The 14,871-nt window shown below is 45.7% G+C and overlaps 1 protein-coding gene across 3 annotated transcripts in view; it reads left to right on the top strand.

Moving 5' to 3' along the window:
* Positions 1-600: 600 nt before the first annotated feature.
* LOC149352618 (protein lev-9-like) overlaps positions 601-14,871 on the top strand; it is a 75,535-nt gene continuing 61,264 nt past the window's right edge. Inside the window, exons 1-3 of one of the 3 annotated variants that reach the window (XM_089581815.1) lie at positions 601-727; positions 3,051-3,113; positions 6,604-6,694. Coding sequence is in view for 2 of the 3 variants with exons in the window: in XM_089581816.1 (XP_089437942.1) it covers positions 658-727; positions 6,604-6,694; positions 12,871-12,983 (274 nt within the window). In the remaining variant the exon portion in view is untranslated. Of the gene's footprint in view, positions 728-3,050; positions 3,114-6,603; positions 6,695-12,870; positions 12,984-14,871 lie in introns of all 3 variants that reach the window. The other 2 variants (XM_089581816.1, XM_089581814.1) reach the window with 2 other exon arrangements.

Genomic DNA, 14,871 nt, shown 5'->3' with positions numbered 1-14,871 from the left:
GCCGCTTGAATTCTAGTGGGTCATTGAAGGTGCCAACTTAGGTTGGCAGGCTATTCTGGTCGCATGATGTGCGCAGCAAGGATGACTGCTGTAAATTCGGGGAATGCACTTGTGGGAGTTACACTATTACGGTGGCTGGAACTGGCGATGCGGAGGCTTTTTTACGTAGGGGCTATCCGAATGCAACGAACTGAAAAAGTGTGAAAAGGTTACGGCTTGTTATTGCACGGCGTAAAGCAAGAGCGGGAGAATTTACGTGAGCTTTTAGTGCTGTGATGCTTGAATTCTAGGAATAATGAGAGAGAATGAATCTTCTGCGTGTCTGAACCGACTAGAAGGCGTTAGCAAGATTTCAAGCTGTCTTCTGCGTTTCAAGGCCATTAGCGTGGTCTGATAAGAAGTTCCCCCTCTTAACAGCTGCCATCGGGTAGAGTCGTTGCCCCAGATTGCTCGATGCAAAAGCGGAACCAACGGTATGAAATGAGAGCTGAAGTGGCGGTAACACCCCGTCGGGCATTCATTATCTCGACTTCGAGGCGAGTCAAGTTTCGCTGCTCCGCGTCGCGGACCGTCGGGGAAAACACCGCTCAAAGAACACGGATCGCATTCGCGAGCTACTCTTGCGGCGATCTTCACGGTGCGAGGCCACGCAAAAGCATGAAGTCCCCATTGCTTCTCGCCATGGCAGCCGTGTTATGCGCCAGATCAGCGCTTTGCCATGAAACCAGTAAGTGGCACGTCGTTCATCCTTGTTTCTTGCTCATTATGTTTGCAGCGTGCACTTGCTTACGCCGCGGTAATTGCTTTTTCGACGGCTGCGCAAAAAGTCGGCTTTTCTAGCGAACTCATAACTAAGTGAAAACGATGAGCGAAAATTTGGCTGTGGCCTGCACACACGCACCGCAGGTTCTCAGAGCATTTTGTGAAGCGCATCGACCCCTGGTGCTCCCGCTTTTGCCTCAATCTTTTCGTTCAGTGATAGAAATCAGATGTGAGCTACACAAGCTGGATGTAGAGATGTAGCGCTGCTTGCATAAAAGCCCATGCGTTAAAACATGCGGCTTTTCCTGCTGATCGAGCCAGCGCCGTCTTCGAAGGGTGAGGCGAACTAAACAATAACGCCGTAACCAAAAACCGAAAAAGTTCGTGACCTCATAACCATGCGTTCTTGGGAGGTAAAAATAAATCTTCGAACGCTTCGATGTTCTTTGCGACACACGAGACAAGGGCCAAGACGACGAGAGCCGACTTCAAACGCCATTTTTCGACAGTCCGTTATGGTTGTGTCTTCTTTCTTTGCCCTCGCCTCGTCTGTGACACTGAATTGAAAGGTGTGAACGTGCCAGCAGGGCTAGCCATTGGTCTTAATACCCGAGAGGGACATTTTTAGGTGTATTTATAGCATTCTTGGGAGCTGTTTTTCCGCACTGAAATTTGCGAGCAATGTGTTGTGACACAATTGTGTTGATGGAGTGGTGGACTTTTGCTCCCATAAAGAGACAAGAGTGGAAATTTGTTATAAAAGTCTGTTTATTCGTTGAATAGCTCAACACAAACTTAGGCAATGATTCACCCGTTAGACAACCCATTAGACAAGTTGCATGTGCAGAGAATAAGCTAGTTGCCTGTTGTGCCTAAATGAAATAAGAGGTCTGCAAAAAACGCGGCACTTTCCCAGCGATTTAACAGCTCCCTTTTAGAACTTAATGAGGGCAGACGTTTCCGTCGATACAATAAAAACCTACGCAGACCGGATGAAACACGCAACGAAGCGCCCACACGATGAGACTACCAGGAGACTGCCAGGGAAGACTTCGATAGAACAACTGACCTCATTACAGACTGCTCTGAGCCTAACGCCCAAAGCACTTGAGCATCGGAGATTTTATGAAGGCCATGGCGTGTGACACACGACACCCTCTTCGCACAGTTATGGTAGTAAAGCAATATAAAAAAGTAGTATTCTATAAACATCACATCTACAAAACTCAATTTGTACAGTCCCTCATAGCTTGTGTCGCTTTGGGGTGTTAAACCGGCATGAACCACAAACCATCAATTTGCAGAAAATCCTTTTCAGTTGCAATTTTCAGTGCGCAGTAATATGTGTATAACATAAACGTTCAAGACTGCGTTCACTTAGTGTTACCAAAGGATAGGGCGATATATTTCTGCATTATCAAAGCGTTCCCCAATATTTAGAGGGATATAAAGCCAATGTACTCTTCAAATCACTGCCAAGTGCACGTTGATAGTAGCGTTTCTTCACCACGAGAATATAACACTCATGACATATTTCACTCAGTACTGTCAACATAAAGCACTATCGTTCTGTCCGAAAGCAGGTGCTATGGAATTAACAGAATTCACTACGCCAGATTCGCTTTCGTAGTAACTACCAAGGGATTATCTGTCAGTCACATGTGGCTCCTCCCACACAGATGTTACAAATTCAAGCTGGTATAATCACTAAGTGGCAACGGCACACCACAATACCAAAGCGACTATAACACTCTAACGTTGAAATGTGGTGCTAGCGGAGCAGTTCTCATTTTCCACTTTCCCACGGAGCACCAGTTGTTCGCAAGCTGTGCGCTATATGTCTCGATTTACACCGTCTTTCCGAAGGCAACCGCATCAAAACCATGCGCCTGGATCTGTAGCTCGTACAGTAAAAAACAAGTGCGCACACATAGCCAACGAAGATCATAGCACTAGGACAAAGAGTAACGAAGTACTTGAAATTAATGCTGATGAAAGGCGAGCAGCCGCATGCAGATGACGAGATACGCCGGCTATGGACGGCAGTAGCCGCCAGCCAGCGGGAAGTATAAGAGGCGCTGCCCGCTGCTGTGAGGGGATGCGAACATAAATATTTCTTTTTTTATATATATACAAAAGAGCTGTACATTCAAATCAAATGCACAGAACCAAAACATTTTTGGAGCCAGTAACAGCAGTGGTGTCCTAAATGGTGAAAAGACCACAGATGTGTCACTAATTATTGTTCACTTATTTCTGTTGCCGTCATCGACAATTTTTCGCTTCAGTTCCAGTTGATGTCACTGGCACTTGGTTCTCTATCGCCACCAAGCACCGACTTCAGGACTAGTGTAAATTGATTTTCAGTTACACTTCAAGCGCAAGCGCGCCGTTCTGCAGCCCAGCGCCTTGCGCATAGAAGCAATGTATTAAAATGGCCTCCGGCTCCGGCCGCAATCGTTCGTCGGCATGTGTTTTACAGCGACAGCTCTTAAGCGCCCGTTACTGGCCTTGGCTTCGTCGTTGCCGTAGTATTAGCAGTATGTAGTATCTTCTCGTCGGTGTAAACGGTGGGCGCGTTGCCGTGGGTACCACTTGAAGTATGGTTACCTTGGAAGGAGGAGGATACCACGTGAGTGGAGAAATGCGTAACTGGTGGGTGGGAATTACCACGGAAAATATCCAGAGAGTGATTATGGTGAAAGTAGGAGGGTACGGCGAGAGTGTAAAAAGACGCAACCGGTGAGTGGTTTCCACGGGAACTAGCCGCAGGGCGCCTACGCTGAAAACAGGAGGAGTGTTACTGTGGAAGGAGGACGATATGGCGAGAGCGGTGGAATCCCCAATCGGAGGATGGTTACCGTTGAAGGAGGGTATGGCAAAAACGGAGGAATCTAGAACCGCAGGGTTCTTACAATTGAAGGAAGAGGATATGGCGAGAGCGGTGGAATCCCCGACCGGAGGATGGTTATCGTTGAAGGAGCGTATGGCGAGAACGGCGTAATCCCGAACCGGTGGATTGTAATAGTGCAAAGACCAGGATATGTAGAGAGCGAAGGAATCCCCAACCGTAGGATGGTTACCGTTGAAGGAAAGTATGGCGAGAACGGAGGAATCCCGAACCGGAGGGTGGTTACTGTGGAAGGAGGTAAGTACTGCGAGAGCGGTGGAATCCCCAACCGGAGGGTGGTCACCGTTGAAGGAGGGTATGACGAGAACGGAGGAATCCTGAACAGGATGATTGTTACAGTGGAAGTAGGAGGGCATGGCGAGAGCGAAGAAATCCCCAACCGGAGAGTGGTTACTATGGAAGGAGGAGAGTACCGCGAGAGTGATAGAATCTCCAACCGAAGGATGGTTACCGTTGAAGGAGGGTATGGCGAGAACGGAGGAATCTCGAACCGGAGGATTGTTACAGTGGAAGGAGGAGGGTAGGACGAGAGCGGAGCAAGGACGGAAAGATGAGAGGATGGCTGCCGCGGAAGGAGGAGGCACTGCGAGAGCGATGGAATTCCCAACCGGAGGATGGTTACCGTTGAAGGAGGGTATGGCGAGAATGGAGGAATCCCGAACCAAGGGATTGTTACAGTAGAAGGAGGAGCATATAGTGAGAGTGATGGAATCCCCAACCGGAGGATGGTTACCATTGAAACAGGGTATGGCGAGAACGGAGGAATCTCTAACCGGAGGATTGTTACAGTGGAAGGAGGAGGGTATGGCGAGAATGAAGGAATCTCGAACCGGATGATAGTTAGTGGAAGGAGGAGGGTAGGGCGAGAGCGAAGAAACCCCCAACCGGAGGGTGGTTTGGAAGGAGGAGAGTACTGCGAGAGCGATGGAATCCCCAACCGGAGGATGGATGGTTACCGTTGAAGGAGGATATGGCGAGAACAGCGAAATCCGGTATCAGAGGATGGTTACAGTGGAAGGAGGAGGATATCGCGCGAGGGAAGGAATCGCTAACCGGAGGCTGGTTACTGTGGAAGGAGGAGAGTAATGCGAGAGCGATAGAATACCCAAACGGAGGATGGTTACCATTGAAGGTGGGTATGGCGAGAACGAAGGAATCTCGAACCGGAGAATGCTTACAGTGGAAGAAGGAGGGTAGGGCGAGAGTGAAGGATTCCCCAACCGGGGGGGTTGTTACTGTGGGAGGAGGAGAGTACCGCGAGAGCGATGGAATCCCCAACCGGAGGATGGTTACCGTTGAAGGAGGATATGGCGAGAACGGTGAAATCCCATATCAGAGGATTGTTACAGCGGAAGGAGGAGGATATGGCGAGACCGAAGGAAATCCCTTCCAGAGGGTGGTTACTGTGGAAGGAGGAGAGTACGGCGAAAGTGATGGATTTCCCAACTGGAGGATGGTTACCGTTGAAGGAGGGTATGGCGAGAATGGAGAAATCTCGAACCGGAGGATTGTTACAGTGGGAGGAGGAGGGTATGGAGAGAGCGGATAAATCCGTAACGAGCAACGAGAAGAAAAACTGAGAAAAAACTGTCATTTTTTTTTAAACCAATTGAACAACTGAAAAAAAATTGTATCGGTTGCACGTTGTTAAAGCTAGTGGGCGTTAAAGCAAGTGTTCATTCTTCAGTTTCGGGGGACACTGAAACTCCGCCTTAAGGCTATGACGGGATAGCTTCAGTGGGTTAGAGCCCATATATGCAGAACTTAACATTCACAGATGACGGCGAGTCCTCATGCCACTACCAGCGCAGTGGCGCAGCGGTTAAGCTATGGGCCTCTGCACTGGCAGGGGGCTGTTACTGTCACAGCCACTGGTAATGATTGTGCGATTTATGTTCCTCTTCTCGAGCAACCTCTCGAGCAGCTGGCACGACGCTCCTCCGAACTTAACCGGGCTTACCCGAGTTACTATCCGAGCTTAACTCGGGTAAGCTCGAGTGGTAACTCGGGTTTCTAGGCAACAGCACAAGATCATGAGTACGGTGAGCGGTGAATTTAAGTACGGCGGCAAGGTTCTTGGTCGGTGTTGGTGAGCGTGTGAATGCTTTCGCTCTAAAACGCAGTATTCAAACAACTTAATCGGCGCACAGAGGGGAGCATCGCAGCGCAGCTAGCAATTTCGAGGTGCAGTCCACACTTACGGCCTAACACCATCCAAGCCAAACACGAAACTTTGTCTTCCCGGCATTCCCGCGGTCGATGAAGTTTTCTTTAAGAAACTCGCATGGAATGGACCGCCAACGTGCGCCATAGGTATTATTCAGAAACTCTATGATCAGATGATCAGAGTGGCTGGTATCACGCCGAAGCGGCTATCGCTAGCAACCCCATGACCGAGATATTCAGCCGTCCGGGCATCATCATTGGATAGAGAGAGGAGGCGGTTGGCTAGAGAAGACAAAACGCCAGCGTCATCTCACTCGCTGCACCCGCGGTCGCGGGGAGGGTGCGTATGAAAATCAGGCGGCTAGCTCCGCGCCGGCGCTAGGCAGGGATCGCGAAGCCGATATGTCGAACGACGAAACTACGAACGCAGCGCACACGTCAGCAGTTTAACGCGGCCGCTGCTAGACGCCCCTGGCTGCACAAAGGGCGACTCCTTCTAGTGTCCGCGTTTTATTCCGGCCCTATGGCAGACTCCAACTGCACGGTGCAGGCAAGAACGAACAAGGTAAGCGAATTCAAGCGAATTCAAGAGCCAATTCATGCCAGTTCCAGACCATCTACTTTTTTTTTGCTCGGTGTGCACCCTTTTTGCGCGGTGTAAAGCAAATTTTTGACGTAACAGTTACAAGAGAACTGTTTTTAAAGATCATCACTTCCCAAGAACTGCTGCTGTGCGCGTGTGAACCGCTGTTCCTGCCGTGCAGTGTGTACGGAGCCACCAAGCCTGCAAATCCACGACCAAGTGCAGCAAGAAGGCGAGTTCCAGGAACAGGTTCCCGTAGGCACCACGCTGACGTAACTATACATTTTATTTTTATTATTTGTTATTCAAAATGCCGCCAAAGGCCCTCATTCGAGAGTATTACATGGGGGGTGAGGAAGGAAAACTATTACAAGGCATTGGTTAAAAGTTATAACAATGTACTAAAACAAAACAGAAATCATAAATATTAATGAAAACTAGGCATCCACAAAAATAATCAGAACAATGCACATTGCAGCAAAATTTTAGGAATAAATAAAAGTACATCAAGAAAAAGACACCGCCGGAAAAAGTTTCCTCAGGTACAAATAAAAATAAAAAAATAAAAATACAAGGTGGAAGAAAGTACGTTGAAAAAAAAATAAAACCTTTTTAGTTGTTGAAACAGGAGTGAATAAGGTGCTGGAACTTATTTAGGACAGATTCTGTGGCAATGTCTGATGGTAAAGCGTCCCATTAGGTTATTGTGCGTGGTAAAAAATACTAAACATAATGGGATGAGTGGCAGCTCACATAAGGATGATCAACTTTGGAAGGATGATCACGGGGTGCAAAGGAATTCACCGTGAAGGGAAGGATGGTGATAAAGCTTATGAAAAGTGATAGGCGAAAAATTTTACGGCGCAGTGCTGTGTTATCTAACTTGGCTATGGACTTCAATAAGTTGACGCTGGTGTAATATGAATAATCAGGAAAGATGAATCGCACAGAACGGTTTTGCAGGGCTTTGACGTTACTGATGATGTAAGTCTGACGATGATCCCAAATGGCAAATGCGTATTCGTGTTTCGGACGGATTGCTCTGGTATACGCTAGTGTTTTTACATGTGTTGCGGCCTCTTTTAAATTATGTTTGAGAAGTCCGAAACTAGGATTAGCGAAGGCCAGAGTGAGTTTCATATTATGATTCCATGATAAGTCGCACTGAAGGTCAATACCAAGATATTTCTAACTTGTGGTGAATTCTACACTATTGCTATCAAGAGAGTAGGTGGTAGGAATACGTGGCATGTTGGGGAAAAACATGCGCTTAGTTTTGGAAGTATTTAACGGATTTAACCAAATAAAACACCATGTGCTTATCGCTTCTGGATCAGACTGCAGTAATTGGCTATCAATGTTACAGGTTATACATCGATAAAGCACACAATCGTCAGCAAATAGTCTGATTCTAGACGTCACGCAACTGGGTAAATCATTAATATAGGTGATAAAAAGTAAAGGTCCCAGTACACTGCCTTGTGGGACTCCAGACGTAACATTAGCATGACATGAGTAAGAGTTGTTGACTGATGTGAAGTGGATTCTAGATGAGAAGAACTCTGCTATCCATACAATAATATTAGGGTGAAGGTTCAGTTGTGAAAGTTTAAGTAACAACCTTTGGTGGGGAATGCGATCAAATGCTTTAGAAAAATCTAAAATATATCGTCAACCAGCGTCGATGAGTGTTTGTATGTCGTTAATATATGTCGTTTTTTTTGTCGATATCGCAGTTGTGAAATGTACCTTGTTTTGAATGTGAATTTATTAGGTTTTCCACTCCTGTAATAGCCTGAGAAAGGCTGACAGTATCAATAAATGAATGAAATGAATGAATGAATAAAACCAGCGAGTCGGGTGTGGCATGAGTAGCCCTTGTGAAAACCGTGCTGAGGATCGAAGATAATGTTATGATCTTCAAGGTAGTTGATGACCTGAGTATGTATGATATGCTCGAATAATTTAAAAACTCTACTTGCTGAGGAGATGGGACGATAGCTAATGGGAGAAGCACGATCATGGGTATTATCTTGCTATGCGCCAGACGTAGGAATGGTGCCAGTTGATAGCGACTAGGAAAATAATACGGTTAACATGCAACAAATACTATCTGATGTATTCCTTAAAATTTTATTATTGAAACCCAGATAGTCCACGCTAGAAGGTGTTTTGAGATTGTTTAGTAGAGATAAAACATCAGGCTCACTGATTACTATCTCGTCCATGGTTAGTCCCACTAATGCGCTTAACTTAGGCGAGGAAGGAATGTCTTTATAAGTAAACACAGTTACAAACGCATGATTAAGAAGTTCAGCGCACCTTGAATTAGGGATAAGAACACCAATAAAACCTGTAAGAGTGATGTCAGGCAAAATTACTGGGTTTACCACACGCCGAAAACGGCGAATATTATTTTTCAACATGGAAGATAAGCCGTGAGAAAAAAATTTGTCCCGAGTAGATTTTAATAGTGCCTTATAATCCTTTTCACACGGTCTGTATTTATCATGTGAACTCACAAAACCATTCAGTTTTGCCTGTCTGTATAGTTTTTCTTCTTGTTGTTCAGCCGCCGAAGACGGTTGGTAAACCAACGAGAACTATCACCAGTAATGGTTACCATGGGAATGAACTGCTCGATGAGATCACTGAGGGCAGTTTTAAAAAGTATCCAGTTCTGTTCTATAGAGCGAGAGAAGAAGTCATGCAAAAAGTTATCAGAAAACTTTAATAATTCTGCGTTAATTGCATCAAAATTCGCTTTGCCGTAACATCTTAATTTCTCTTTAGTAATTACCTTTTCACTAGCGCAAAATTTAATGCACCCGGTGATAACATCATGGTCAGAGATGCCTTCCTCATGAGTTATGCCTGAAAATATATCAGGTTTGTTTTTGAGAACTAAGTCAAGTACGTTGGCAGAGGCTTTAGTTGATAGTGTCAGTTGATTAATGTGTTGTGTTAACGAAAAATCAAGGCAAGTTGTGAGAAAAGAATGTGCTGCTGCATCTGTGGCCGCTACGGAAAGTGTTGAGCAATTAAGGCTTGGAAAAGTAAAATCTCCAAATATATTAACAGCCGAATCGGGAAACCGCGCATACATTTCATTCAGCACCCGATGATATTCATCTGAAAACGCACCAAACATGTCGGGCGGACGGTAGAAAACGCCGATGATAACACGAACGGATTCAAGCACATGCCACGAAGGAATCGATAACGACAGATGTGGCAATGAATCCTTCCTTTATCGCGACGAAAACACCGGCCCTCCCCCCCTCCCCCTTCGTAACTGTCTATCATAGCGAAAGAACTTGAAATTGCATGCACTGGTAGAGATGCTGACATCATGAATAATGTCGTTCGGCTACGTCTCAGTTAGTTAAAGAAGCTTGACATGAATCGATGAAAGGTGATAGCGCTATACCATTGGCTAAAACACTTCTAATGTTGGTGCATAAAAACAGACATTCGTTATCGTTATCACAATGCAATTTGGCAGGTGAGGGTGGTAGATGAACCTGGGTTTTCAGAAACGGAGGGTGGACGTCATTCGTCATCCTCACGCCCTCATAGCAGAAGGGCTCGACATTTATTGGCGTTCCACACATAGAGATCATCGTTAATAAAGAGTTTGTTGAAAACAATTCGAACTTTATCCCCATCTTTCTTACTAGGTTCTAAGAACTGAAGAAGCATCAGTCGGTTTTCGCGAAAGGCTTCGGAGTAATCGTGCGAGATACTTAACTTAATGTTTTTAATCTTATAGCTCCGGCTCATGACTAAGTCAACATCTCTTTCATTAAAGAATTTAGCTATGATATGCCTCTTTTTGTTGGAAAAAAAGCGGTCCACATGATGCGCTCTGGAAACATATTCTACAGTAAGCAGAAGTTTTTCTTTACAAAAGTCATTTACATGACGTTCAGACACTTACCAAGTTTCCGGCTTCTCTGGATCAGCTATACTGTGAAATAGAAGATTGGCCCGCCTAGAACGATTTTCAAGGTCGTCAATTTTTTCTTGTACAACTGCAAGACCCTTGCCACTGTTCACCACGGACTCAGCAGATGATGCGGTTGCAAATTTCTGCTCAAAATCGTGAACTCGCTTCGACAGTTTTTCTAAATCAAGTTTTAGGCCTCCGTGAATCTGAACTACTTTGCTGACAGATTCTTGAAGGACTGCATTGATAGCTTCAAGGGGTAAGATAGAACCGGCCACAAGGTCAAGCTTTTCCACTTGAGCCTTAGTCATGGGTCCCGGGTTTGGCTCGACATCTGCTCCCAAAACTAGCGGACACCATAAATATGATACACAAGCGCGGCAACTTTTCAAAACATAAGGTGGCCACGACTCCACTAAAAGACAGACATCATCGTCATGGTAAGAATACGGGTCATAGTAACCAACCTGTAGAAACATGAGTGGTGAGCACGGGATCGCAGTGGCGGTGCCGTAGCCCAGAGGGGCGTCGAAATGCGCGCACGTTTGTACCGCCCGATCAGCACTCACAGTCCCGCGTTGCCAGACGGAATCGAGAACTGCGTCCGGAAGTGGCAGAGCTTCCAGAAAAGGTGAAAGAGGCAAAAAACTTGTTGATAGGCCGCAGTCGGTTGACGAAAGCGCACCGAGCTGCGAGCTTGTATCCTTGAGCCATTCCATAATTCCATAATATCATAAAATTTCAGTGGAAGTTGTAGTAACGTTACATGTTGCATTAGAACGTTAGGCTAATTTTAAAAATAAACAAATAACTTTTAATGGTGAGAGGTAAGCATTAGTTTAGCATTAGAACTGAACATGCTCATTCTGTGAACCACTTTTTAAATTTTAAAATGATAACTGTGAAACAACACTGCAAATTGTAATGTTATTATAATATTCAAATAATTACCATAACACAACTGCAAATTTTTTCAAGCATTTTGTCTCACCGAAGATGTTTTTCAAATGCAAGAATCTGAAGTTAAACGTCTAAGCTGATGCCTACCGCTGTTTGCTGTTTGCCTACCGGGCAAACGGTTCTTGGGCCCCGCCTTGTAAAAAGAAAAACAACAGAAGCTTGTGCAATGGCGCCGTTTGGCGACTGCTGCCCTTGCGCATGAAAATTCAACTTCATCAACATTCCGCTATCATCGATGTTTTTCAACTTGCTCAATTGTCAGTTGTGATGTGGACCACTCTTTCATTGTATATTTATAGCGTTTGCTTTAGTTTTTTTACTCCCACTTAAGCACGGCGTCTTGCGCACGTACAGGCGTTTTTGCCGAAAGATAGCCGATTGTGCAAGCGCCAAGAAAACGTCATCTTGCGTCTGCGGGAATGTACAGTGGACTGAAATTCGAAAGTGCTTAATTATACCATCCGATCTATTCTGACTCGCGCCTTGGTTCCACCAACATAGAGGGCATTAAAAATGTCCTCTTTAATTCGAAATGGGCAAAATTAGCTAAAAGTTTTGGTGCCCTGCGATTTCGAATTTTGGAAATGGGCTGCGCAATCCTCACGCCTCATGCTAGCCGTGTGACCGATTAGTTAGGCCATATACTGGGGCTTTCAGCGAACACCTCAAAAAATTTTCAAAAAATAGGCTTTTTAGGGTAAAAATTTGGCTTTTGCGGCATAGTATTACCATTGTTAGCGGACACCAGAAAACCGGTGAGTCGGCTTAAGTAGTGAGTTGCTTAAATAATTTTTTTAATAATTAACTTTTTAACTAGTTTTCTTAGGCGGCGTTGCTATTATAGATTTGTATCCGGGCGTTAGTATTAGCCATAGCACTTTTTAGAATCTCGAAAACTCAATTACCGTTGGCGCTGTGGCTCGACAAAATTTGGCTTTTTCGAGTAGTTACGTGCATTAGAGGGGTTGGTTTGCCTGCATGCTTTCGAAAGCGCAAGTTTTTTTTAGCCATAGCGGCGAAGGTAATTGCGTTTTCGGGATTTTAAAATCTGACATGGCTATTTCGAACGACCGGCTGTAAATTTCTGATTGCGACCAGTCACCTATGCGTGATACTTTAAAAGTTAGTCATCAGACATCAGTTAATCAGCTTACTACTTAAGGCAATTAACCGGCTTTCCGGTGTCCGCGAACACTGGTAATATTATGCCCCAAAAGCCATACTTTTACCCCAAAAAGCCGATTTTCGAAAATTTTTGAAAGTATTTCCTGAAACACCTGGTATAGTAAACATTTTATCCGTTGGAGATCCACGACAGCACTTTATTATGAAATTGTGCCGCATTGAGTGAAATTATTTATGTGCGAACCATGTTTGCACTGTGAGCTGGACTGCGTAGCTCGTAGTAGCTGGAAAATGCACGTCGAGCAAACGAACCTCAAGTATTGAGTTTGCTGAGAACGAACCATCACAGTGTGTCGAGTCAGCTGTATGGTTTCCACCCTGTCATGGTTGTCAGTGCCCCCTTGCGTTGCACAGGTACCGTTGTGGGCCGGGATACACCCCGATAGAGGGCGGTACCTGGAATGCAACCTGCCTCCAGAGAGAAAACGGGTCACTGGACTGGGATATCGACCCGTTCGACTGCAAACGTAAGTAGGACATTTTTTTTAATGCGCTATCATTGCTGGGTGCAGTGAGACATCTCAGAGATGGGTGTCCGGACCTTCTGTATCACACAAACAGGAAAACAAATCCAGAAAAAAGTTCTATGGTTCAGATTCAAACAAAGCAATTTCTCATGGGAAGCGAGTATGGAACCTGGTGGCCAGGACGAGTTTTATTTCTTTTGTTTTATTGCGTGGAAGTACACCCACCCTGAGAGGATTCAAGCCCGACCTAACCAGGTCGCATGCCGCAACCCTTCATACACAGTCACACCAACATCCTGCTCTTGCTTAGCCCGCACATCAATATTCCGGGAGACACACACATACATCGAGTAAAGGCAGCCATACAGGAGGTTGACCCTGCGCACCATATCACACTGCTCTCTGAACAGACTTCGATGAACGGGGCGGCTCTGCGTGGGGATCTGTCATGCGGCTCTTGCGCAGGCTAAACAGTCCCATCAGCACTAAAAGATCACATGGAACCTTATAACCTTTCATTGTAGGCAAAACTCTTATCGTATAGGGCATAATCTCAATGTCCTTTTTGAGCGACCGTTTAAAAATGCCCCCCCTCCCCCCCCAAAAAAAAAATAAAAAACGCCATCACTACAAACCTCAAAGCAATGATGAATAGTTTCTGGCTCCTGACGCAAGCGACAGTTCACAGACCATGTCGCAAATGTCTCTTTTTCTCGATGCCACGTTTTGACAGGTAAGGTTGATCTGTGAAGTTTGACAGGTTGATGTTTGAAGGTTGAAGTTTGTAAGGTTGAAAACGGGTTCCGTGTTACTTGATGGATAGAGGAGAACATAGTCTGCGCGGCAAGGCAGCAGCAGTGGCGGCGGAACTTTCCATGATACCATCCTAGGTGGCGTGAGTGAACAGAAGGTGGATGACGTATACAAACTGCGCCTCCGTTGACGCCATTGCAAGCTACCGCGCCCTCGAGCATAAAATATCCGCGCGTCGCCTAGTAGTTCCGGCTCTGCGGCAGACATGGAAGGGGCAAAATAGCCAATGCCTTGGCGTGTCTTTAACAGTGTCTTAAACACGACACTGTTACGAATAAAAGCAACGCAAGAAGCAGAATGATGTGGTGCGACAAGGCGGTGGTGGTAGCCGTTCCGCAGAAGTTAAGAGTGAATAAGAAGGCGTTTGCAATGGCCAAGAAAAGGTGTTTGCAGTGGATTGAAGAATAGCTATAGCAGTCGTTAGCGTGGTCATCTGCTTGCTAACGCATCTAAACCTTGCCTGTCATTTAAAAAAAAAATGTTTCTTCAACCGTCGCGGTGGCGCAGTGGTTATGGTGCTCGGCTGCTGACCCGAAGCACGTGGGTTAGATCCCGGCCTCGGCGCTTGCATTTCAATGGCGGCGAAATGCTAGAGTACTGTGTACTGTGCGATGCCAGTGTATGTTAAAGAACCACAGGCGGTCTAGATTACTGGAGCCCTCTATAATGGCGTCCCTTATACTCCCGGGTACATCGAAAGACCCAGGGCATACCATTAGGCGGCCACAATTTTTATTCTGAAGGGCGTGCCATGCAGTGAGATTCTACTCGTTTTTCTCGTGGAGCCAATGCTTAAATGAAAGCCGATATTTGGGCTAGGGTGGGCTACTTTCGCTGAAAATATAGTTTTTATAAGAAAGAAAAAGCGAGGAAATGAAATACAGGCGTCGTCATCACCAGCATGTTTGGCAAGTAAACTGCGGGGCGTCGTGGCAGTTTTTAACGCTGATCCCTGAGACCAGGCTACTCCGCCATTCACTTTAAAGCGTTTGTCACGGAGTTTTTTTCGAGTGGTGTGAAAACTTTTTAATTCAATTTTCTTAGCAATTGTAGCAGGATTTCCGGGGAAAGTAAC

Source organism: Amblyomma mixtum, chromosome 3, assembly GCF_055824585.1.
Source record: "Amblyomma mixtum isolate Tamu chromosome 3, ASM5582458v1, whole genome shotgun sequence".
Classification (NCBI taxonomy): Eukaryota; Metazoa; Arthropoda; class Arachnida; order Ixodida; family Ixodidae; genus Amblyomma; species Amblyomma mixtum.
This window is presented reverse-complemented; position numbering and strand designations above follow the sequence as displayed.